General features: G+C 41.1%; 1 protein-coding gene across 5 annotated transcripts in view; it reads right to left on the reverse strand.

The window, feature by feature from the left end:
* The window catches only part of LOC126395990 (LIM domain only protein 7-like), a 44,609-nt gene that overhangs the window by 16,074 nt on the left and 4,381 nt on the right, over window positions 1–24,154 (reverse strand). For 3 of the 5 annotated variants that reach the window (XM_050053803.1, XM_050053807.1, XM_050053795.1), the window contains exons 3-14: window positions 22,596–22,666; window positions 21,856–21,925; window positions 19,511–19,617; window positions 18,975–19,005; window positions 13,253–13,366; window positions 13,039–13,168; window positions 12,153–12,306; window positions 9,706–10,014; window positions 4,103–4,271; window positions 2,492–2,631; window positions 2,107–2,290; window positions 1,385–1,999 (exon numbers count right to left, since the gene is read on the reverse strand). In XM_050053803.1, coding sequence (XP_049909760.1) covers window positions 1,385–1,999; window positions 2,107–2,290; window positions 2,492–2,631; window positions 4,103–4,271; window positions 9,706–10,014; window positions 12,153–12,306; window positions 13,039–13,168; window positions 13,253–13,366; window positions 18,975–19,005; window positions 19,511–19,617; window positions 21,856–21,925; window positions 22,596–22,666 — 2,094 coding nt within the window. Of the gene's footprint in view, window positions 1–1,384; window positions 2,000–2,106; window positions 2,291–2,491; window positions 2,632–4,102; window positions 4,272–5,002; window positions 5,063–9,705; window positions 10,015–12,152; window positions 12,307–13,038; window positions 13,169–13,252; window positions 13,367–18,974; window positions 19,006–19,510; window positions 19,618–21,855; window positions 21,926–22,595; window positions 22,667–24,154 lie in introns of all 5 variants that reach the window. The other 2 variants (XM_050053813.1, XM_050053821.1) reach the window with 2 other exon arrangements.

Here is a 24,154-nt window from a genome sequence, read left to right on the forward strand (position 1 = left end):
CACCAGGTGTCACGTTCCTTTGTTATGATGACCATGGGAGCTGTAGTTTATTTTGAGTCGGTCACACCTGGACTGTCTTCCTGACATAGATTCTTGCTAGTGCCTGAATGTGCACTAATTACTTAGCCTGACATCACTAGACCAAATTGTAAATGCAAATTACCGGTAGTCTGAAACCTCATTTCGTTCACTTCAAGGGCCGTTATCAACGACCGTAGATCAATATGCTGCTGGACACAATAAAGAATGAAAAACAATAACTGTCCAGCTTACTACTAATGGAAGTCCATGGTGTTGGTTGGCACTCTGAAAAGCATGTGAGGCACTCTGATTGTTGATTAAAAAGTCTTTTATTACCATAATTTATGGACTACCAATGCCTTTCAACTTAAGTCAGCACAGTGCAGCACTTCCTATTTTTTCTTCTGCCTCTGAATACAACTGGATCGAACTTCATCCAATCAGTGCAATGAAACACATGACGTAGCGCTGAGCGACAGACAAATGAGATGAGCTGTGATGGTTAGAGCTGCCCCCTAACAGGAGACCAAGTCAAGTCCTAGTCAAAATAAATCAAAACCTATATGACTGGACCATGTGGGAATTTAATCTGAAAGGACAGACACAGGAAGTGTCCATGCTCAGCAGTCAGACAGGAGACACGTTAATTTCCAGGGCTGGTACCTGCGGTTATTCCACAGGCTAGGTTATAACATGTCGGGCAGGAAATCCAAAGTGTGGGATCATTTTGAGAAGGTGAAGGACGAACCCAAGGTGATATGTAAACTCATCTTCATTGGTCGACTACAAACATGACGTATCATCTGAAACATGGAAGTAGCTACATGCCCATTAGCCCACAGCGTCATTAACAGGCGGCTCGCTCAGTGTGTGACGTGCACTTGTAGATAAAATATAGGCCTATATTAATGAAGGTTCATTAGTACGGTTTTGTATTTCTCTGTAATGTAGCACAGTGTTAACAATGTTACTGATACTATTCTTTCTCACACCTTCAACTCAAACCATTGTGTTGCCCCGCCCAAAATATATAATTAAATAATTAAATTAATATCGTAAAAATACGGGTGACTAGTTGACTCATGGCCCTAAATGATGACTATTGGTCAACTAGGAAAATTCTTAGTCGGGGGCAGCCCTAGTGATGGTGTAGCATCAAAATATCTGAAGGAGTGTTGCCATTTTTTCCATCAGAATTTGAAAATAGTACAAAATAGTACAAAAAGTTATACAGCTAGGTTTATGCTCACTATGATGTCCCCAACACAAGGGACAAAATGACGTCAAAATTAAGACCGCTTAGTCTAACTCATCTACATTCAAAGAGCAACAGTGCTGTAATTGTGATACCCAATGAACTCACATTGCACAGTCTCGGCAGTGAGGACACCCTGGACTGTTTGGTCCCAAAGGGCCTGGCTGTGATTGCAGAGGAGAGACGAGATGAGCCCTCGGACCTTCGGTAACCACGAGGAAGGCTGGCTGAGCTGGACCACGAGCCAGCTCTGGAGAGGAACTTATAAGAGCCTGCAGCCTGCTGGCCTCTGCCTTGTTCCACAGCTGGTTCCCATGATGTCTTCTGGATCTCTTCCTGAGACTTGTGGCTCTGGTGGGACAAGTCCTCCTGAGGATCACCTCCTGGCGGACTAACAGCGTCAGCGCAAGATGGAAGCTCCTTGTGACTCCACATGGATCCAGGTGGATCCCTGGTGTTGGTTGACTTCGTGGTCACATTTGGCTTTAAAGTTGTGGTCAGGGTGGAGATTTGGTTTGTAAAAACATTTTCGGGCTTGGCCAGTTCAGATGTTGGCTGGGAGGGAGCTGGGCTGCCCTGTGCTTTGACTTGAGTCTGGGAGCTGAAGGGGCAGTCCAGAGAAGGAGTGGTAACTCCTGCTCCATCTGAGGCCAAGGAGGCAAGGTGGGTCTCCTCTCCCAGGATGTTCCCATCAGAGGCAGGCATGGCTCCAACTGACGATCCCTGAGGATACATAAGTCAACATTTTCGCCACAATTATACAAGTTCAACACAACCAGGGATACTCACTCAGATCAGGGAGGTAAAACAGAGCAAAACTGTAAACATACCTGGGTGTGAGGTGAGCTGTGGGAGCTCAGTGGAGCCGTGGGGCTGAAAGGTACCTCCGTGGCGTAGCTGCGGGCGAGCAGAGCCCGAGTATGTGGCCGGAGATCAGAGCTGGATGATTTTGTTGGAGGAGAGGTGGGGTAAGGACGAGGGGCAGGGTTATGTCTGCGTGGTGACTGCTGGTCTCTGGAGAATTGGTATGGAAGGAAAGAGGAGTAAAGGTAACAAAAGACGCAGAGGGGGGTCATATTACATGAGTTCACTGTGGCGTACTGAACAGTTACCAGTCGAGGTCAGCAGCTTTTAAAACACACTTTAAATTAATTGTTGGTGGCAACAGAGTTTGGAGGTCAGAGATTTTCCATGACATTTGGATCAGGAGCGTACCTCTTTAGCAGTCCACCTTGTGATTCACTCTTAGTCACAGCCCCATTGGACATCTGGTTAATGACATGGTCTCTGTCTTGGGACTTTCTGCGGAGGTCAGACTTGGTGCTCCTGCGACGATTCTTCCACTTATTCAAGTCCTGAAACAAATTCACAACAAATTGTGCATAAAGCTACAACGTAATGTCATTATCAATATTTTAAAACTCAAAACACATTTTGTTTCAGTTGATTATAGGAAACCATCTTCTTGTTGAGATTGAAAGTTTATTCTTGACAACTACAGTTCCTAAGAATTTAAATTTAAGGAATTCATTGGTGTTACCGTAATCAGAGTGTTACAACTACTCACTACATAGTATATTTGGTAGCGTTCTTGAGCTTATATCTTGATCATATCACACAATCATCCTTAACAGATGAGTTTGTTATAGTGATGTAGATGCTCAAATTTACATTTCTCTAGAAACCTTCGAGAACACATTTTCAATTCTTAAATCAGCATGGAAGAGAAGTCCTTATAGGGGTTTATCGTTGGCAATTTTGGCCCTGCCAGGTCAAGCCATGCTTTGCAGATTTGCATTTCCTAGATCAGTTTAAACATGCCAACTGTGCCCGAGATGGACCATCTCCACAGGTGGGCAAAAAGCGCACCCGGCTGCCTCCAAGTGGGGAGCGTAGACATCTCGCCAACTAAGCCAACCCTTAATCCCTTTCATCACGTATTTCCCTATCAAACACACGTGTTGTGACACTTTACTCAGGCTATCAGCAGGAGAACAGAAAGAAAGAAGTTTTTTTTCTTGGTTCTTCGCAACTTCTAACTGAATCTGTTTTTTAAAATTTCATTTCTCTTCTAAGACCCTGTTCGTACTTTAGATATCCACTTTATTCAATGTTTTTATGCTCAATTTCAGCTGTGTAGGAGTCGTATTAAATTACTGCTGATGAAAACCTCAACATTTCCTTATTTTGCTGCTTCACAATAAAAAAAATTCTAAATAACAAAAATACCAAGGGAATTTGTTGTGAAGAATTTAGAGGAAATGAAATGTGTTTATCACCGAATTAACCAAACTTTGTTAACGGCTTTTCTTCAATGAAAACAAGTCTGCGAATACCACAGGGAGGAAGAGTAAAAGCAGAAACAGCCACAGTGAGATGTGAGATGAAGAGCAGCAGACATCTCCGCAAACAGCTCAACTCCAACAGGTAAACTTCTTTCACCTGCCCTGCTGAGTGATGGAAAAACACTCACAGCAAAATAACAGGTGACCTTTACCCGAGGATCAGTCATCGCTCAAGACAAACTGTCATCAGATAAAGACATAACTTCAAGTAGGTAGCCCTGCTGTAATGGAGACACAAATCCCTACCACACTGGGGTGACGCTTCAAGTCAATCCGAGTGAAACCAAACCAGCAGATGTGTATGGGGAAGAAAACGACATAAAGTTCTCAGAAAAACAGAAATTTGAACATCTACAATTTCAATGACAACCAGGCAAACTTCATCTGCTGAAGAGCATACTGCACTAACAGCTGCTAAACTGACCTCGTAGTGAGATTGTTTTGTCAACATCTTTTAATTGTAAGAGTCTTCCAGACTTACATCGTGCCACTGAGCTTCACTGTCCTTGGCAGCAACGCTACACTTGCGTTTGTCTTCTTGATTCCACTCTCCTGCCATGCCAGCGTCCTGGTCCACATCATAAATGGTGCTCCCATCAGGAACTTTACGCACAGGGTAAACCATCGGGATGTCGCTGAGTGATTTGCTCCTGGTTCAGACAGACAAAGAGGCAGGATATGGAAATAAATGAATATACAGAGCAAAGATTGTATTTAAAACAGTGCAGCAGCGTCGGGTAGCATGATGAATAGTAGGTATTGCAATGCAGCGCACACAGACATGCCATTTAACACTGACAACTAGTTTCTGCTCAGCTCACACACACATCCAGAAAATACTGTACATCACAGGCCGGTACACCACAGGATTAACAGCTGCAGCACGACACATTCTGCATCCAAACAACACAATCCTTAGCAAAGTGTGAGCAGGAGAGCCGCATGCAAGTCAAGTAACGCAGCATTATAAATGGCAACAGATGTTGCTGTCTGGATAACACAACAGCCATGACTTGAAACAAGTAATAGCACTGCTGTGGGCAACAGAGGGTGTCAGACGTGACATTCAAATAACTTACAGCAGCATTTAGCAGGTGGTATATCAAAAACTGTGACATAATTTGATGGGAGGAACCGAGACTGTGATTACAAACAATCCTGTAGTTTGTCATAAATTCTACTGTCAAGTCTCCGCCCGGGAAATTAATAGTGGGAGGTATACCGAGTGCTTCATCTTTATGAATAGGCATATTATGTTTGCGGCATAATTTTCTTTGTAGGTGAACTGAATACAAACAAAAGCACAGCCAGATGAAGCAGCAGCAAAGCAGTGATGATCGGAGCGGTCTCAGATAGCTTTGCCCAAAACTTTAGGACTCACCAAATCCAGCCAGGGTTGACCTGAACTGGTCTCTCACGTGTGACCTGGATTTGATTTGCTCTATAGAACCAAAGAAAAGACTGATAAACGCCATAATGCATCTACATATAAAAAGACACCTGGTGGACAAAAATAACTAACTGCATGGTAACAAATGATAAAGGCCAGTCATGACAAGAGGAAAAACTAAACTAAAAAACACATTATTTAGAAAAGAGGCATTGTATAGCTCACTTAAAGACAAAAGAAGAGGCGATGTTATTTCACAGATACGACACATGTGGCTTTTGTGCCACAGCTGTAACACTAACCTACTGTACCACTCACATAGAAGATTGTGACAGGAAGAATGCATTTAATGCACAATATTTTAGTCAGTTTATTGACCCATTTTTATCCACACTAAACCCTTATCAACACAGAAAGTCAACTAGAAAACATTAGCAAAGCAAAAACAAAGTTTATTCATGTAGGACATTTCATACCAGGTGGAAGCACAATATGCTGCACAACACTGAGCTACCACAGAAGTTGCAGGCACATCACTATGTAAAGAGTGTATAGATAAACCATTAGACATATGTAAACACAATTAAAACAGACACAAATACGCAAAGTAAAACCATTTAAAAAGAAGGAATAAAAATTAATACATTAAAACCAGCAACCGACCAGTGAGAATGAAGATGTGGGTTAAAACCAACAAAAGAAGTAAAAATAAAACAGAATAATTAAGAGCGGTCAACCAGACTAATGAAAGGTGCACCTAAAAAGGAAAGTTTTGAGTTTATTCCTAAAGGGAGATAGCACTGAAGCACACCTGACATGATTCGAGAGGTTATAATTTAAGGAGAATTTAATTTCAAAGCGATGTGTTCTTGCAACTGAGAAGAGCAAAGCTCAAATATAAATCAATTTTAAAAAAAAACAAAACACAAAAAGATATTTTTGGCAGATATGTAGATGAGGAAAGGTTGTGTTAGGGAAGTGCATATTTATTTTGTAACACTAGGTGGTACTTGGACTGTAAATAAACTGGGTTTATTACTATTGGGTGGCAAAAAAAACTGGGGAATTTGTTGAAATACTATATGAGTTAAAAGAAGAAATGTAAGAAAGGGGTAGGGACATAAGTTTTACTTCTATCTACTCCTTTTCGGACACTGTTATCTTTGTCTTGTTTTTTATTTTTGTTCGAAATAAATGCTTTCATTCATTAATTCTATTGGATGTTCCAGTGATTTGGGGCATAAAAGCTAAAAGCAGTTTTACCAATTCTCCCTGAGACCCGGGGAATAACCAGACAGCCTGTACCAGATAAACTGAGGGGTCTAGCTGGTTCACAGCTCACAACAGCTACGTTAGAGAAATACTGGGGTGCTGCACTGTGTGGGTGCCTTAAATTAAAGCATTAAAATTTTAAAATCCATTCTAAAACTCACTGTAAGCCAGTGTAACGACCTCAGCAAAGGTGTTATGTGGCAATATTTCCTTTTTCTAGTTGAAACTCCAGCAGCTGCGTTCAGGACCAACTGCAGTCAATTGTGATTTCTTTTAAGATAATCCTGTTAAGTAGTTTATTCGACTGGAAATAAAATGCTCCAGCATCCTCCTGGGATAAAAAGCCTTACCTTCGCAATATTTCTTAAATGATAGAATCCGTATATAACTTAGCTGTTAATGTGGCTCTAGAAAGTGAGGTCAGCGTCCAGGACAACACCATCCAGAGACACTTGTGACAATCTAAAAAAGATACTCTGTCTGTTAGCCTTTGCCCCGACAACCTGGATTTCCGGCTTGTAACAATTCAGCTGTATAAAAAAAAAAAAAAAGACTAGACATCCAGTTATCAATAACCTTGATGCAGTCTGACAGTGTGTAAAAATTGCTTACATCATCAGGGGAAAGGGGCATACACAGCTGTTTGTCATCAGGTAGCACACATTGTGTTTCAACAAGCACAAACTCAACAACGATCGGCCTAAAATTAGTGCTGGCACAAAAGGTGCTAGAAATAGCATGATTCCGTTATGGCTATCAAGGTATGACACGACATATGACTCATCTGTTGAACTACTGTGAACTACTGAGTCACTCAGCACGATGCTGTTAGAAAGTTATCACGCCGTCAGCACTATAAAAAAGGTGCCAGAGTACATGTCCCACAATACAACGTGCAGTATTTAGGACAACATTAATCAGTAACAGTACGAATTCAAAGCACATTTAGTTTAACTGATGACCTCATAAAACATCTATTTGATAAACAGGACAAAATTTGCCTATCAATGTTAAGTAGTTTGCGGACAGATTAGAGATTTGCAAATGCAAAAATAAGTGCTCTTTGCCACTGTGGGACACAAACGAGGTAACAAGTAGGGTAGTGTGTTAGAGCTTGTGCGAACAGTCTGCACAGTGTGTTAGGGACTGTGTGTGTGTGTGTGTTAGGTGTGGATCTTTAGGACAGGAGTGAATGTTCAGGCTTGGGAGAGAGTTTCTCAGAGAGATGGTTTTGAGGCTGTCCAGGCGTAGCAGAGATGCCTTGTACTGCAGCAGATGTCACAAGCCAGGAAATGAAGTCAAACACTTCCTCGGAAGAATCTGAACCTTTATGGCTACAGTGAAAGAAAATAAACAGAAAATGCATGAAATAAGTACAATACTATTAACTGCAGGCTTAAAAAAAATAACACAGGAAGTCTTCTAAAGGATAAAAACATAGGACAAACATTTGCAAGAGGTTGGGTTTGGTAGTTTTAGCTTATGTCATCTTTCTTGCGAAGTAGCGCTGGCTATTTTTCGGTGCCAAGTAAACTCGGATGTAAGCCCAATCCCAAAACACCCCTTGCCCCTACCACTTAGGCCCAATCTGGAAATCCATCAGTAAAAAAAAAAAAAAAAATCTTCCTTTACCTCTGGAGGCACAGCCCGGAGTTTTTCGACTAACAGAAGTGCAGGGGCCTCACGCCCTTCACTTCCGGACGTGCCCCCAGGGAATCGCAGTGTTGTTTACAAATACTTCGGGTAGAAAACCAGCAGAGTTTAGCTATTTATCACATTTTTCACGTCACTGTATCACCGTGTAGACTAATCTGATGTTTGTTAACTCTATAAACACAATGACTGAACAAACGTTACTATTTCTGTGTGCACGTTTTGTAATTAATAACATGGTTATCGTAGATTAGCTGGGCTAACCGTTAGCTGTTAACGTTAGCCGTTAGCGGTGTCTGTAATAACCATAGACTGTATAAAAATAAGGTAATAACTCAATAAACGGTCCGTGAATAAAATATTTTTTCCAGCGGATATCTTAGTTACAACATGATTGAGCTAGCAAAGCAGTTTTGTGTTGCTATGTGTGGTATTTATTCAGTTATGGGAAATCACGATGTCTAGAAAGCATCAGTGGCTGCAGCTGACAGGGACAGTTAGCAAAGCTAACATCAGGACGTCATCTGTTAAAAGCCTCCCGTTGTCGGATACGACATGAAACTACTCCAGTTAGCTCAATCATGTTGTAACTCAGACATCCGCTGGAAAAAATATTTTTTTCACGTTGACGAGACGGCGTTTTGGGTGGAGCGGTCGCTATGGACGCGGAGCTCGCTGTTTATGTAGGTACACATTTCCTGGGGACACCTGCACGTCTCGGCCGCGCCCGATTCTTGTCTTAAAATTAACTTAGGCCTGACTCCTACTATGCCAATGTCTCAGTAGCTAACTAATAGGGATGAGCAACTGCACAATTATCTGTATCTGTGTCTGTACCTGTTTAAACTAAATACATTTTATGTAAATGTATCTGTACGTGGAATGGGCAGATTTTAGACCAGGACTGGGTGGAGTTTCAATTGGAAGCGGGTGGGGCCTAATCTGAGGTTGTTATTTTAAGACTAAAATCTCTTATGACGTTGGACTAGAGAGCTCCACTGGTGGCGTTGTAATGAACCAGTGTTCTTTTATTTTTTTTGGATAACTTGTTTGATCGATTTATAGCATGAAACTTCAGCTGTGAACGAATTGCGAGCATCCTGACAGCCACAAAAGGATGCCTATGAGCCCACGCAATTCAAATCATCACTGCAGAAAATGCCATATTTGCAATGTGCGCCAACACTATTCACGTCTGTTGAAGTGAACCCCAGCATACTGATGACATATCAGGTATTAACGGTAGTCCCATTTCATTTTAGAAACCACTACCCCTTGTAACTGTGTTACTAGGGACAAGGTGGCACTCAAAAATGAGGGGTAGGGGTAAAAATATGAATTGGGATTGGGCCTCTGTATTATAGTGAAGTTAAGCTGGATTTAGATGTAGCAGAGAAAAAAATATCAACAGAAGATATTTAACCACATGCCATCATGTTACACAGCAGGTTATATTTGGACCACATACAAAAATATACTCTATTAGTTCTACATTAGATTTTACCACAGTAGTTACAGTAAGTCAGGCTCCTGTGTGCACACAGAGCCATGCGATGTTTTTCATGTTTTTTTTTCCTTCTTTAAAGTTGCCAGGATTACTTGCTGCTCAAGCAATGCATCAACAACTTTGCACATTAAAGCTAACAGCAACAGCACAAAACTGCAGCTTCAGCTTTACCTTGCATTAGTTTTAAGTAAATCTTAAAGCTTTCACACTTGCACTATCAGCAACGCCTTGCATCATAGAGCAGTAAAAACAGCCAACAGACCTTAAGCCTTGCATTTTACGATACCAGGGCCTTCTCTGGGAGCCGAGGTAAATCGTACGCACACGGGTCTCCTCTTCAGGGGTCCAATATCGGGGTAAGAAGCGGTCATAGTCGGGGTTGTTAGATGTCTGATGAAGGGTCTGCTGCAAACGCCGGAAATACAAGTCATCTAGGACAGGGTCTGCGTCAGTGTAATCGTCCTCTGAGTCTTCCTCACACAGAGCTCTCAGGAAAAGCTCCTCATCGATGACACACTCGGGAGGACACACAGTGAGGTGGGGTTGAGGAGAGAAAGGGGCATCTTCAATGCTGCAGCAAAGAGCGGTATACCCACGTGGATGTTTATGATGATCACACAGACATCACTTTGGATAAAATAGTAACACAGAGTTTCACAGAAATGATCTCTGAGCTGCTCCAAAATGTTAAAAGGCAGAAGTGTGGCTGATGATTAATGCATGAAGGCAAAGTCACAGTTTTCTGTGGATAAGGTTAGGCTTACGCAACGTTTTTTAGTTTCAAAGCAGTGGAGTGGTGGGTAGTGTGGTTGAGTAATGACAGAGCCAAGCAGAGCACCGACAACACGCTGGCCTGCCGCATCAAATAGTGCGTATTGTCGTCTACTTCTGAAAAAAAGTCTCTCTCTTTTTTTTTTTTTTAAAAAAAACAAGATTATTGTTTAAAAACAGGTAACTACAGGTCCACGCTCGGCCTGGGCGGTTTCACTCGTGACACACCAGTGTATTTAAAAATCTGATGCCATTTTTCACTATCAGCTTCATTTATCCAAATTTGAGGTGTAGTGTGACATAAAACAACATGTTTTTTTATAGTGCAGTCTGTGTCTCTGGGGTCTTCTTCAAAATCTGCTGTTCTTTGGCTAACTGCAGGAGTCAGCGACACTTTGAAGAAGCTGTTTTGGCTTGTATTTCTAGTCTCCACCTCTGAGTATCCAGGGGGCATGCTCTAGGTGCATTCAAAACAAAATCATCATTCTCATCTGGCATTGCAAAATAGCTGCATGTTCACCAAAATGGCATCATTTATTACGAGTGCAGAGGATTACAGATGAAGATATTTTTTACAGTGTATTTAGTCAGCTTCTGTGTCAATGCAGCACGCACTGAGAAATTTATTGTGTCTACTGACCACATTTAGCATCAACAGTGATTGGATATCCAATTAAAATGTGGTAAATTTCTCCTTAAAACTTGGAGAGAGCTGCTGGTTAGAGGATGTATTGTAGTGCTCATCACATGCCACCAGAGGTCAGTCTCTACTGGAAGAAAGATGGCAACTGCGAGTGGTGGGGATGACGTTACAGGACAATGAAACAACCGGCTAGCAATGGCATATATTTACATCTAACTCAAAGAAATTAAGGGTTTATTTCAACCAAACCAGAGTTGGTAATTGTCGGAACAGGTGTTGGGTAATAAATGCTAATACTGTCATATACCGTATACCCCACTGAAGTTTCAGGAAGGTATGAGGGTATTTAAAAATGAATAAGGGCCAAGACAAATACCTGCTTTTTTTTTAAAGATATTTTTTGGGGCATTTTGCCTTTAATCTATAGGACAGTCAAGCGTTAAAGGGGGAGAAAGAGAGAGGGAGTGAGTGAGTCGAACCCGGGCCACTGCGGCAACAGCCTTGTATATGGGGCACCTGCTCTACCACTAAGCCACCGACGCCCCTAATACCTGCTTTTAACTATGCATTTTTGAATGAAGGTTGCCTTGCAAAACTTGTGTCCATTCAGAGGATTGGTTGCGCACGTCCTTAGAAATTCACAAATCTGCAAGATGCAATACACTCATGAACCACAGGGGCAGTCTTGGCAGAACAAGAGAAACATACTCGCCATTGTCACGACGTGCTTGATACATAACATCTACAAAGGTGCCAGTGTCACTTCTGATATGAAATATGAGAATTATTACCATCTTGTGTGTGTTGTGTGAAAGTAACTATGAATGCATGCCTTTCTATATCATTGATTTGTGCTTAGAGTGAAGAAAAAAATCTAATATAAGAAACACCAAACTGTCTTGAGGAGATCAGTCCCTAATTCATTAACAACCATAAAAGTTGCAACAAATTATTTTTCAACAAAAACTATCCATGTTTTTCCTGATTATAGATATTATTGAACCCAGTTCTTATAGCATTTTTGCCACATACAACATCAGGAATAAAGCAGCTTAGCAAAAATATTGTGTGTTACTGTTAGACTCAGGAATGAAACAATATTTTCCCAGGTAGGTTCAAACTCAAACTTCACATAAAAGAAGGTCATAAAACAAACACAGAAAAGAAAATGTTGCACCAACACAAAAGAAAAATGATGAAATAAACTGCAGACAGTCCTTTTTGCAGCTGTGAATGAGTGAGTTAGTGGCAGTAAGTAAACTCTCTGTGTACAGCAGCTGATACATTCACAGTACCTGGAGAGCGGACTTGTGGAGCCCCTTCCATTCGCCTCCCATCCTTGTTTTCTCCGGAGCAGTGGTGCCTGGATACAACCTTTGTTTTGCGGGGTTGAGGGCTGTGTGTTCTCCATCTTGAACACCTGCTCAGCTTCCGCGTCACTTCCACAACCTTGAGACCGCACAGACACGCGCAAAATGAGCAACAGAAAAGATTAAAGTTTGAAGATCAAGGAAACATAAGGTAAAATCAACTTAAAAGAAAACTGTCTGAGCCAAGTACACATAAAAGACAGAGTCTAAATCTCAGAAGATAACAGAGGAGAACCTTTAGTGGGTGACCGAGTCTTCACACAGCCAAGTATTCTGCCCTCTCCCATCACACACACTTTTATCACCGCAGTGTGGAACTTGTCACAATCTGTCAGTGACGTGCACTGAGACCGAGCACGGCAGAGTACAGACAGAAGACACAATGCGTAAGGGGATCACAATGTTGTTGATCCAACTAAATTTGGTTGATCGAGCACAATAACATGTTTGCATGATGCATCATCAGTTTATTCTAATTCATAAGTTACATCTCAGTTCTGGCATGTTCGATTGCACACTGACGGTAATAAGTAAATCATCTCAGGAAAAAAAAGTTTGTGAGGACATGATGACCTCCAGTCTAGCAAAGGTTGCAACAGCAGTTTGTTCAGCAGGGTTAGCTTACACAGAGAAAAGAGCTCTGACATCAGAATATGGATCATGCTGCATTAAAATAAAGGGGTCACTATTGGTCACAGTGTAGTAACTTTCTTTTACAGCAAACAAACGACAAAAAGAGATCACACTTTGGGTGGTGTGGCATGCACAAGTCATAAAACAGGATTGTATTGAGATGCACCAGTGAACATACCGTCACTGTTTGGGCGGAGGACTCGGGACTCTAGAGAGTCGGTGCCATCTGCAGAGTTCTCCGTCTTGTAGCTTGTCCTCTCTGGGTACCAGCCGTCTTTCACAAACACATTACTGCCCTCATCTAGAGCCTGGATTAAAAGGCAATGTTTATGTTAAATACAAACATAAATACATTACCTTCACAGTGTTAAAATCCTAGAAGAGTAGCTTACCTTGGACAAGGCCAACCCTAACAGCCCCTCAAAGGCTTTGAAGTTCAGCTGAGGGCCACTGTAGAAAGCATCTAGGTTTGCCTTGCGACCCAGCCAGTAGATTGTGATGAGAACCTGAGAAAGAGCAGACAGAGTCACATATGGACAGTGACAAAGTACATTTACTTATGTGCTGTACTGTAGTACTGTAGTTTTTGAGTATCCTCCCTTACTTGGGTTTTTTTATTTTCGGAAATGTATTTCTTTGACAGCACTACATTTGAAAGACAAATATTGTACTTTCGACTCCACTACATGTCTTTGAAGGCTCTCGTAACTCATTACATTTGATTTTTTTTAACTTCTCTCAAATACAAAAGTCTATAAACTGTGACCATGCAGTTCATTAGGCAACTCATTGGTAGAGACAGGTAAAGAGGAGAGGTCATCAGCAGGCGGTTGTATTTGGTTATATGATGTTACTATGGCTATATCAGCAGACAGAGATGAAGATTCCCCACCAGATCACCCATGGCCATACCTCAAGTCTATGTTTAGAGTTTTGAAATGAAGAATGATTCTTATTGATTTAAATGTTTCCTCTCATTGCCACACACAAACTCCAATCACAGCCTACAAGAATTTGTCATCCAACCTGTAAAGCATGCCGAGGTACGTAAACATTTGTTTAATTCTAGATGAATACATTAAACAAAGTTGTCTGTGTTCGTAGTAGTTGCAGGTTTTTCCGCCCCCACAGTAATTAGTATCTATTTCCTAAAATGGACAACCAGAGCTACAGCAAGTACCCTCTGGTTGAAGGTGAGAGACAGTCAGCACATAGATTGTTGGGCACAGGGAAATGGAGATCTGTGTGTGGATCTCGGGGAGTACCACCAGTTGGTCCAGGAGCTTCGCCTCGATAATGGCTGTTTCCAGACATATTTTACGATGACTCGGGGGCAGTTTGACAACCTGCTGTCAGGGCGTATAGCTCTGGGTATCCAGCAACCATTACCACCAGTTTCTCCTCCATTGTTTGTAAACTTGTTGTTGTGACCACTACAGAAGGCCCGCCTCTCAAATCATCCCATTGGACAATGGAAAAAAAAAAAAGCTGAGATGACGGTGGGCGCTTTCCTTGCTCTGAGTTTAAGTTTTTTCAACTTGAGTTCAGAGCGCTCCGGCAAAAACGCCAGGCACCTAGAGCAAAAAAGCTTAATTCTCATTGAAGCAATTACAAAAACCACCCCCAGCTGCTAAAACTCTAAACGACTTATCTAACTAAAATAAAGGGGGAGTGAACAAGGTTAACCTAACTGGTAGCCTCTTCCTTACAACTACAACAATAATGGCCATCAGCATTGCAGGCAAGACCTTGATTTTCCAAAAGTCAAAGTCAAAAGCTGCCACTCTGTAGCTCCTCCCGTCTCATAGCAGGTTTGACAGATGCATGTCAATCTGTGCCTGACAACGTTATGTTTTCAGTTGAATCAGAGAAGAGGATACGCTGTGAAAGACCAAAGAGAAACTGCTGAGGGGTGCTACATTTCAGAAACTTGTTTTTAGAAACCAAAACATAAGAAAACAAAGATGCCGTTAAAAGGATAATACATACAGTATAACTGTATATGTACAGTAGTGTTAAATATAGATTTATCGATGCATATGGATTCTGAATATTTGAAACTGTTTCAATGTTCTTTTTCTCCTGTATCAATACACAGATACCAGCTGTGCTCTTTGGCTCTCTGCTGTTCTCTGCTCTACCCAAGAAAGGTCAGTGTTGTCCTGTTATAGCTTTGTTATATTCATCTTTTCATAAAGAAGAAAAAATGTTCTCAATGTCATGTCATTTTTTTCTGTGGTATTAAAAATGCTATCGAATGAATATATTTTTCAAGGTACTGCATTAAATTTAGAAACTCCAGCGCTGTGACAACACTGACATACAATGTTTTAGGCTAAATGTTAATGCCAGCATGATAAAAACAACAATGCTAACATGATGATGTCAATCAGATTTCATGGTCACCATCTTATTTAAGTGTCAGCATGCCAATATTAGCTAATCAGCACTAATGTTACTTCTTTTCCTGGTATTTGCAGATTTGGGCACATTACAGTTCTGACCTGAGGATGGTGCTAGATGAGAAGGCACTGGATGCTGCTAACATGGCTAAAAATTACATAAAACCAAGTCTGCCAAAATAAGACATCTAGGGAATTTGTTTTTCCTTTCTATAGCGCAGCATGATGCCCTTCATAAGACAGCTTTAAACACTCTCCATGGTGCCAAGCGCTGCTGATAGTGAGACACACACACCTGACAGGCATTAGTAAAGACAGTGAGTAAAGGCCTGTGAAATATGGACCTCTCCCTGGCATTTAGTGTTTTATTATTTCAGCAAGCAACGCGTTCTGGACACGATTTATTCTTCATTTACCTTGAGGCAAGGAATTTCTCTCTCTCTCTCTCTCTCTTTTTTTTTTTTTGACAGACGGCCTTTCTCCCTGGCAGAGCAGCAGCCTGTGTTGCGAAGGGATTATCCACTAGACTACGTGTCAGAATTTCTATATCTGTATCTTAACAAAGTCATCACAGAGCAGTCGGCAGATAGGAATAAAAAAGTAGGACCTTGAGAGTTATGAATAATTTAATAAATATTTTATGGCACAATGCTAGTTAGATGAAGAAGATGAGGACTTTGAGTGATAATAAATGCCTCTGCATGGATTCCCTATAATGCTTGATCAGTGTCTATAGTGGCTTCCTTACTGGTCAACTGGAGACATCCACTGAATACAGACATTATATCGGAGTTCTAGAAATCATTGTAGTATCAATATAACTTTACAAAAGGGTTGCTTTCCACATTTTGCAGCACAAATGATGTACAGAGAGCCACTGTAATACACTGGAGCAAAAAAAGGAAATGCTTTCAGCTATCAGAGCCAGTTTGAATCGTTTAAGCCAACGTTGTTTTCAGTTTTCCCTCATTTCTACAACCTGAGAGTCAACAAGCATTAAGTGCACGTGCAAGTCTTTAGCACATAGACAGGATGTGTTCATTATTCTCTTATAGCCTGCCACCTACCTCATGCCAAGGAAATTATTACACTGCACATAACAGCTCATCATGGCTTGATCCGTTTTAATGGTGTTTTCAGCCACGTATGATTTTATTTATTGTAAATTATTCAAGAACCCTTAAATTACTCATCATGTCCCATCAACAATGGGCCTAATCCACATCAGTGCTGTGCGGCCAAATGAAGCCAATATAGTACTGCCAAAAAGTACAGTTCACTGAATGGTCATTTGAGTTCGGCTCCAAAACAGAAACCCTTTCTACACAGAGAGACGTGACAGGCGTGACATGCACCACAACAGTGACAGCCTCTGTGCGACCTACAACATATGCATTGACAGCGCTTTATAAACAATACCAATGGCATAACATGGCAATAACAATCATTTATGGACTGTTGCATGGCAGCTGATCTTGTCCTCTGATCGGAAGGTAAGGAGCTCCCAATTCAGACATTTTTTGCCGCTGTTCTTCATCTTTGAGTTAGCTGCTAACAGCTACTTTTTAAATCTCCCACAGTGGATTACACACCTAACACGTTGTCACACTCATGCCACCCATGATGACATCTTCACAGATTCCTGTTTATACAGACATCGTTTTAGAGCTGTTACTACCTCCAATGTGGGCTTAAAGGTGAGACAACTCTGTCACCCCATTCTGCGACTGTACCTTTTATACAGAATGACGATGTGGCATAACTGCGTTTAATTCCCACCTTAAAGAGGCAGTGTAAAAGAGGCTAGAGTAAATGCCCATGGTACCACATGTTAATATGCCCAACTTTACAGAAAAAATTAACATGTTTACAGCCTGGTACAAAAAACATTTTTGGTCTCTTTAACATTCACGAGGTTAATCTTAACCGTTTCCATTTTAATGAGGCTTAAACTTACACAAAATTAAAGGCGGGGCTGCTTGAGTGTCAAGCTGTCTGCGAGGCATTGCTACAGTCTGAGTCAGATCCACCTCTCGCTCCTCCACAGCTCCAACCGCTCATCCAAATATAGTCGCTTCTGGCTCCAAAACAAAATCCCAAGATGGCGACGGCCAAAATGCCAAACTCAAGGCTTCAAAATTAGAGTCCGCAAAAGAAGGGGTGACATTACAGTGGCTACATCCATCATTTTTACAGTCTATGATTCTGGCAGACACTTTCACAGAACATGACTTATATTGGATTAGCTTTAGAAACTGTAACAATAAAACAGGGTTATAAAACATCCCTCCAAATAAAGCAACCAATTCTCAGTTAATCTGAATGTTTAGGGTGCAACAGTTCATGTCAACATTATTCTCCATTGCATCACTGCTGTATGTAAAAACAGTGAGGCTCAGCATTAGAATTTACTGTACAAACAACCTAGCTTCAATTATTTGTCTATGTGCTCGGAAACCTACATGGAAACATGGATTTCAATGGCCCCAAATTGACCCTAATTGGTTAATTCAAAGAAAAATGCTACACCCATTTCAAAAGAAAGAGTGCTCTGACAAACAGCCTCATTACTGGGTCCGAGTTGTCGGCTATTGTGCGACTCAAATGAGGTTTCCCAGATAACCAAACAACCTCATAAGCTTAGGAAACATGTAAAATACCAGCAGTGCACACAAGCGTGCACACGTACAGCACTCACATGTTCCACACACATAAAACACATATGTGCTTGTTGCAGGAGAGACGAGACTACAGATACAGTCTAAAGGCATAGTGGTGAAATATAAGACTACATTTTAGCACAGACTATCTGGGTTTAATGCCAGGTTTTTGGGGATCAGCCTGAAACTTAATAAAACAAAACAACCACACTCGCACACTTGCATTTTTAAAATGAATGATTTCTATAATAAAAAAAATACTTGTCACTGTGTGACGATACAATATTGCCACACAAAAATAATACTGCGATACTATGCTGTATCGATTTTTCCCCCAACCCTAATTTAAACCAATATGAATATTACTTGTATAAAAATTAGGCTTCAGATTATATATCTACAACTTATTAATAATGAATCATTCATTTATCTAGCTCCAAGAGACAGCGAATCAGAAACACAGTTACAGCGCCTGAGGATTATTGCACTCGACATCCTGATTAAACTATACTCACAACTTACATTAATTTTTACGAAAAACTCTTAATTCTTTTCATCTGAGGACCCTTACGGACTAAAGAAATATGAATAACTAAAAATTGGACACATAATTTGACTTTATGGCCCCTTCAGCAGTGGAGAGTTGTCTCTCTGAATCATTCTATGTTGCTCATGGTTTCAGTAAAATGAACTGAATGATTAAATTATGGAGACTCTAACCAAGCTAACAATATGTAGCATCTCCATATTGACACTAGTTTAAACATTTAGATTTGTATGTGATCTAAACAGTTAACTAATGTTAGCCCAAGTGGGTAGCCAAAAAGACGGTTTTATACATCCAAAGAACTTCTGTCAAAATAAACTGCTTGGCAACCAGACTTGGCGTCGAATTGAGACAGGCCTTTATTTGCCAAAATGTGTAGCCACACCAGGCTAGTAGAAGGGACTGGGCGTTTAATTAGGACTATTCTTTTAATTGAAGTTTTATGGTAGGTAAATTCAGTGGTAATGTTATAAAAGTGAAACAGCACAATTCTGGTTAAACTTACATTTTTGAGTCTTCTGTTGCTTTCATCTCGCCTGAAACGAAAGAAAAAAATGAAATAAATATCTCTATAGAGGAGAGATGCTCCTAATGCTGCTCATATAGTTACATCACTTGTACTATAAACAAGACAAGAGCTGCTAGGGGAAAAAAGAAAGTGACATCTCTTAAGCCTTCTCATTTGAATGCTCTACTAATAAAGTACTTATCAGAATTTAGACAGGCTATCATCTCTTATAAAGCAGCAGCTTGTCATCAGGCAAAGCTCATACCTTTAGGAATGCAAAGCAGCTGTGAGACTCAAACTGTAAACCTTTATCAGCACAGGTATTACTATAAAAATACCTCAGTGTTAAATGTGCTCAACACAGCTGATACAGCGAGCTTTAGAAATGAGCAGACACTGTCACATTACTCATGTTAGCTGACCTTCAGAAGCAAAAGTGTTCTCCTCTGTGCTGCCATGAGCTCATGCAGCTTTGGAAAGCTGTACACATACACTTAACCTGACATGACACTGCTTCAGTAAGACAACTGTACCTGAGATTTGCGCGAGTGGAGAGGTCCTGCAGGTCTCCGGGATGAAACAGCTGAGACACGTTCAGTCCCAGTTTCCCACAGGCTTTCAGGAATACATTCACATTATCCTGGAAAGCAAAATTACAGAGACAGCAAAATGAGAGCAGGTAGAAAACTGGTAGAGAGTCAGAGGAGGTTGTTGGTGTGGTTTAGCATCAAATGAGGACAGATGAGCTGGCTAAATGCCACCACCAACCTCACATGGTTTTTTGGTTTCATTGGGTATCTAAAAGTAGCAGCAGCAAAACATTGCGGTGAGGTTAGAAGGGTTGGTTAAACAGTTTCTAATAAAAACACCACATTACAAAATAAGTTTACCTTTAAGAAACTTTAGGAAACAGAAACACGACAGCATTACGCTCTTAGCCATTGTATTTAGCCCTCCAGATCATATGCTATTGCACTGGGACGCCTGAAAACACAGACAAAACCATGTCGGCTTGTAACGCTTGCAAGGCCGCAGGACGAGGAGTAGTTTGGTCCACGGAAGATACTGCACGTCTCCAGATGTGGAATGTAGAACACATCAAACGGCAACAGTCTACAGCACAGAAACATGAAGGGTTTCCTCCAATTTTAAGTTTATCTGAAAGTGAGGGGCTTCATATCCGCACTGCAGTGCCACGTCAAAGTAAAAAAATAACTGCATCAATATATATAGTGTGAACGGAAAGAGGACTAAGTTCAGTTTGTTTTAAAAGGACTACATGGGAGAACAGCCTCTAAATCCTAAATCAATTTTAAAAATCAAGTTGCATCAGGCACAAAGGAGAAACTTCAGACGTTCTTCTCTCTAATCTCAAACATGAACACACAGCAAGACTTGAAAATAATGGTGCCTCACACACTACAGGATATTATTAAAATTATCCTGCCAGAAGGTGCATGAATGCACCACCTCATGTGACCAAGACTGATGTAGTGCGACAACTTGCTGTAATGTTAATAGTGATTTGCATTCAGAAAAACAAAAGCAGACGGCTAAACAACTCTTGATGAGAAACCGGTTGGGGAGACGCAGTCAACATGGTTGTCTGTTGTTCAGCAAGAACTGGAGGTGAGATTTTAATTTTTCAGTTTTATCCATCAACAGTAGTATGCTAGCTAACATGAGCCTCAGGGCTAGAATGTTTACTCGTGTTTGGCAACACCGTCGGCTGCTCTGTACTGATGAAATTGTAACCGGAATCAGTCAGATCAGGGCAGCCCTGATGAGCCTGCGAGCAGTTAAGAAGATTTAAGACTGGATCTGTAAACCTGTCACATTACCAGACAATCTGGCCCGAACATCGGTGCTGACCAAGGTCCCAGACCTGATTTCGCCTCTGACTGTCAAGAGGGGTGAATCTGGGATAAATCTGCCCAAAGTCCTGTAGTCTGAGTCTGGCTTGAGTTGCCTAAATTGAGACCATTTCATCCACTACATCTGATCCCAAACGACAACACTACCTAGGAAGCTGCAGTCAAAATCTTAGGAGTATCTGAATTGATACACCTGATACACACACCATTATTAAAATAAGGATATCCCTAATGATTAATTACATTGTCCGATATGTACACTGTTTTATTACATATATTCTGAGTTCAGATAACCTTGTAAAGAAAATAAATCTACCGTAAATAAAAAGGAAGCTACATGTTTACTGTGATTAATTACCAATGTCAGTTAAGGGGTTTAAATGTATGTACTTCTTTAAATGGCTACTTGGGGGTTTAAAAACATTAATAGACAGCCATGTTATGGAAAATGTCAGCAGTAATGTAAAGTCTAATTCATTTGAGTTGGTGGTTAAAACATGCAAAACCACAAGTGTGGTCCTTTAGGATGTTAAGTGCTGATCCTCTGCTGCATCTGCGTCTCACACCCCACCATCACCACCTTCACAGCTCAGTAGTGGAATGCTTGTTTGTCTATTTATTGGCCCCTAATGGGAAGTTGTAACTGATTTTCCCTGCCCTTGCTTTGGGCAGTTTTGGCAATTATACTTGTATAAAGTCATCGAAACACAGCCTGGAGCCAAAATACAAATCTGCATTTATATTTATGCAGACTAAAAAAAATATATAAAACAAACTTTGAGCAGCTGGGTTGTTGCACTGAAATGCAGTTTCAGGATCATTCAGACTGCAGCAACACTGTCTCGCAGTGCCTTAAACAGGAAACCACGCAATGTGTCAAACTTCCTGGCTAGCAGGTGCCTTCTTATTTTCTTGCTCAACACCATGTCGCCTGTGCCACACAGCCAGGCTACCTGTCACACACATAAACACACACAGTCAGAGCGATAAAATCTAATACTCACCAGGCCAGCGATGGGAGTAGAAAGCCTGTTTACTCTCTTAATGATGCCAGGTTTCAACTGGTTGATCAAGCTATAAAGGAGGGGGAAAATAATCAGCATTATACAAATATTACAGCTTTATGTTGCACATATTTGAGAACAAATATATACTGAATCATCAGGGTCCCATTTCACAACAGAAGCTAAACAGGGCTGAGCTAATTAACACTGATTTCAACTTCCAACAAAGAAATTACATTAAGAAAAAAAATGCAACAAAAACTTGCTTATAAATCAGTTTGATTGCACCTTAGACAAAAAAAACAAGAGCTTTCAGCTAACTTCCATCATCAGACGTCAGGGCTAACCTGCCAGCCGAGACTTGCTTCCACAATGCCTTATTTTTTGGCCTCATTGAGCTTTTGTAGCCACAAGCTGATGTTATAAGAGCTTTGAAGGAAACGTTTGTGTAGAAGAAAAAATAATCTTATCTGAAGGTCTGGTGACTGGCCGGTGCTTTTTTCCGCATGTACCTTAAGTTGAAAGTATGTTAATGTGAGATAGTGTGGGCCCTCCAGAGTGCAGCTTAGGATATGATCTTAGGATCTTCTAAAGTGGGTCCAGGGCTGCTACTGCTGGAACTAAGACGGTAAATTATCCTGACTACTCTCTAACCAGAGGTGCGCATGGTCATTTACCTTGAATTTAATCATCTGAAATTAAAATGTGACATTGTAAAAGGTCGGTGCATCATTACTCACTCGCAAAGCAGGACTCCATTCTCTAAGGCCGCACGGAAGTCGTTGCAACCAAACGATTTTCCGGTCACTTCCTGAAAAACACCAGTATGGTTAGAATTCATCCACTGACATTTCAGTGGATGGGCATGTAAATGCAAACAGCAATTAACATGAAAAATATCCTTTACTAGAGCCTGAAATATTGACCGATATTAGCTTTTAGTATTAGCATTACATCTCTTAGCATGGTATTGGCATACACGACAGTCAAGAAACACAGAAATGCCAAAGATACGTTTTTAGGAACAATTGTCAGACTTTGTCCACCATTACTGTCTTTCAGAGGCTGTGTTGTGCTCATTTTTGAGCTAGCATGATGGTAGTGGTATCTTGTGAAACTAGACAGCCTAAGGCATCCTTTGGTACCAAGCATGTCACCATAGCTCGTCAGGAAAACAGCTAAATAACACTCAAAATTGAGGACACATTTTTGCAAGGGAACAACAGGCATTGCCATTTTTAAAGGGGTCTCTTGAACTCTCATCTCAAGATATCTGAATGAAAATGGGCTCTATGGGTACCCACAAGTCTCCCATAAACTTAACAAGACTTGTTCCCAGTAAAGGTTTTGTCCTTTCCAATCAATGTACTCCTTCAAATATAACCTGAATATGTTTGTCCCTCTCATTTTCAGCTGCAGAGACTCTCATTCATGCATTCATCACTACCAGACTGGACTGCTGCAATAGTCTCCTCTACAGTTCATCATCCAAAACTCTCAAGAAACTACAATATATCCAGAATTCAGCTGCTCGTCTTCTCACACACTCTCGCACCCATGACCACCACCGCAACCCCATCCTTCATAACCTCCACTAGCTCCCCATCCCCCAGCAATCCACTTCAAACTCCTCATCACCTATAACCCTCCACCACCTGGCGACCCCCTACCTGTCTGAGCTCCTCCGCTAGCACACTCCCTCCCACACTCTCAGGTCTGCTGATGCCAATGTCCTGCCCCCCACCAGGACTAACCACCACACCTGGGGGGACAGGGTCTTCTCCATTGCTGCTCCCACCCTCTGGAACTCTCTCCCTAAATACATCAGAGACTCCTCCTCCCTCTCCACCTTCAAAAAATCCCTCAAAACACAAACACACCTCTTTAAAACTGCCTACAACCTCTAAAAACTGCGTTCTTCTTCTCCCTCTGTGCATTGTTTCCCTTCTTATGGATTATTTCATTAATTAAATTAAAGCTGCGTATTTGTCTTTGTAAAGGACAGACAGACTTTTTGAAGAACAATGAATCACCTCTAACACCTAAAAACAGTATTGTTCTGGAACTCACAGTGTTAACTGTGCCAATATTGGTCTACGTACATCAAATAATTGTCAATATTTAACTGTAAAATGAGAAACCAAAGCATAACAGCGTGTCATTCCTTTAACTCTTCTTTTTGACATAGTTTTCAACTCGTCTATATACTTCTTCAGCATAACCGAATTACTTAAATTCAGTCACGGCTTTAGCTTTTGGCATGCCACCCTAGGGTTTTCTGAAGCCCCAGGCGTCCACC

Source organism: Epinephelus moara, chromosome 1 (genome assembly GCF_006386435.1).
Source record: "Epinephelus moara isolate mb chromosome 1, YSFRI_EMoa_1.0, whole genome shotgun sequence".
Classification (NCBI taxonomy): domain Eukaryota; kingdom Metazoa; phylum Chordata; class Actinopteri; order Perciformes; family Serranidae; genus Epinephelus; species Epinephelus moara.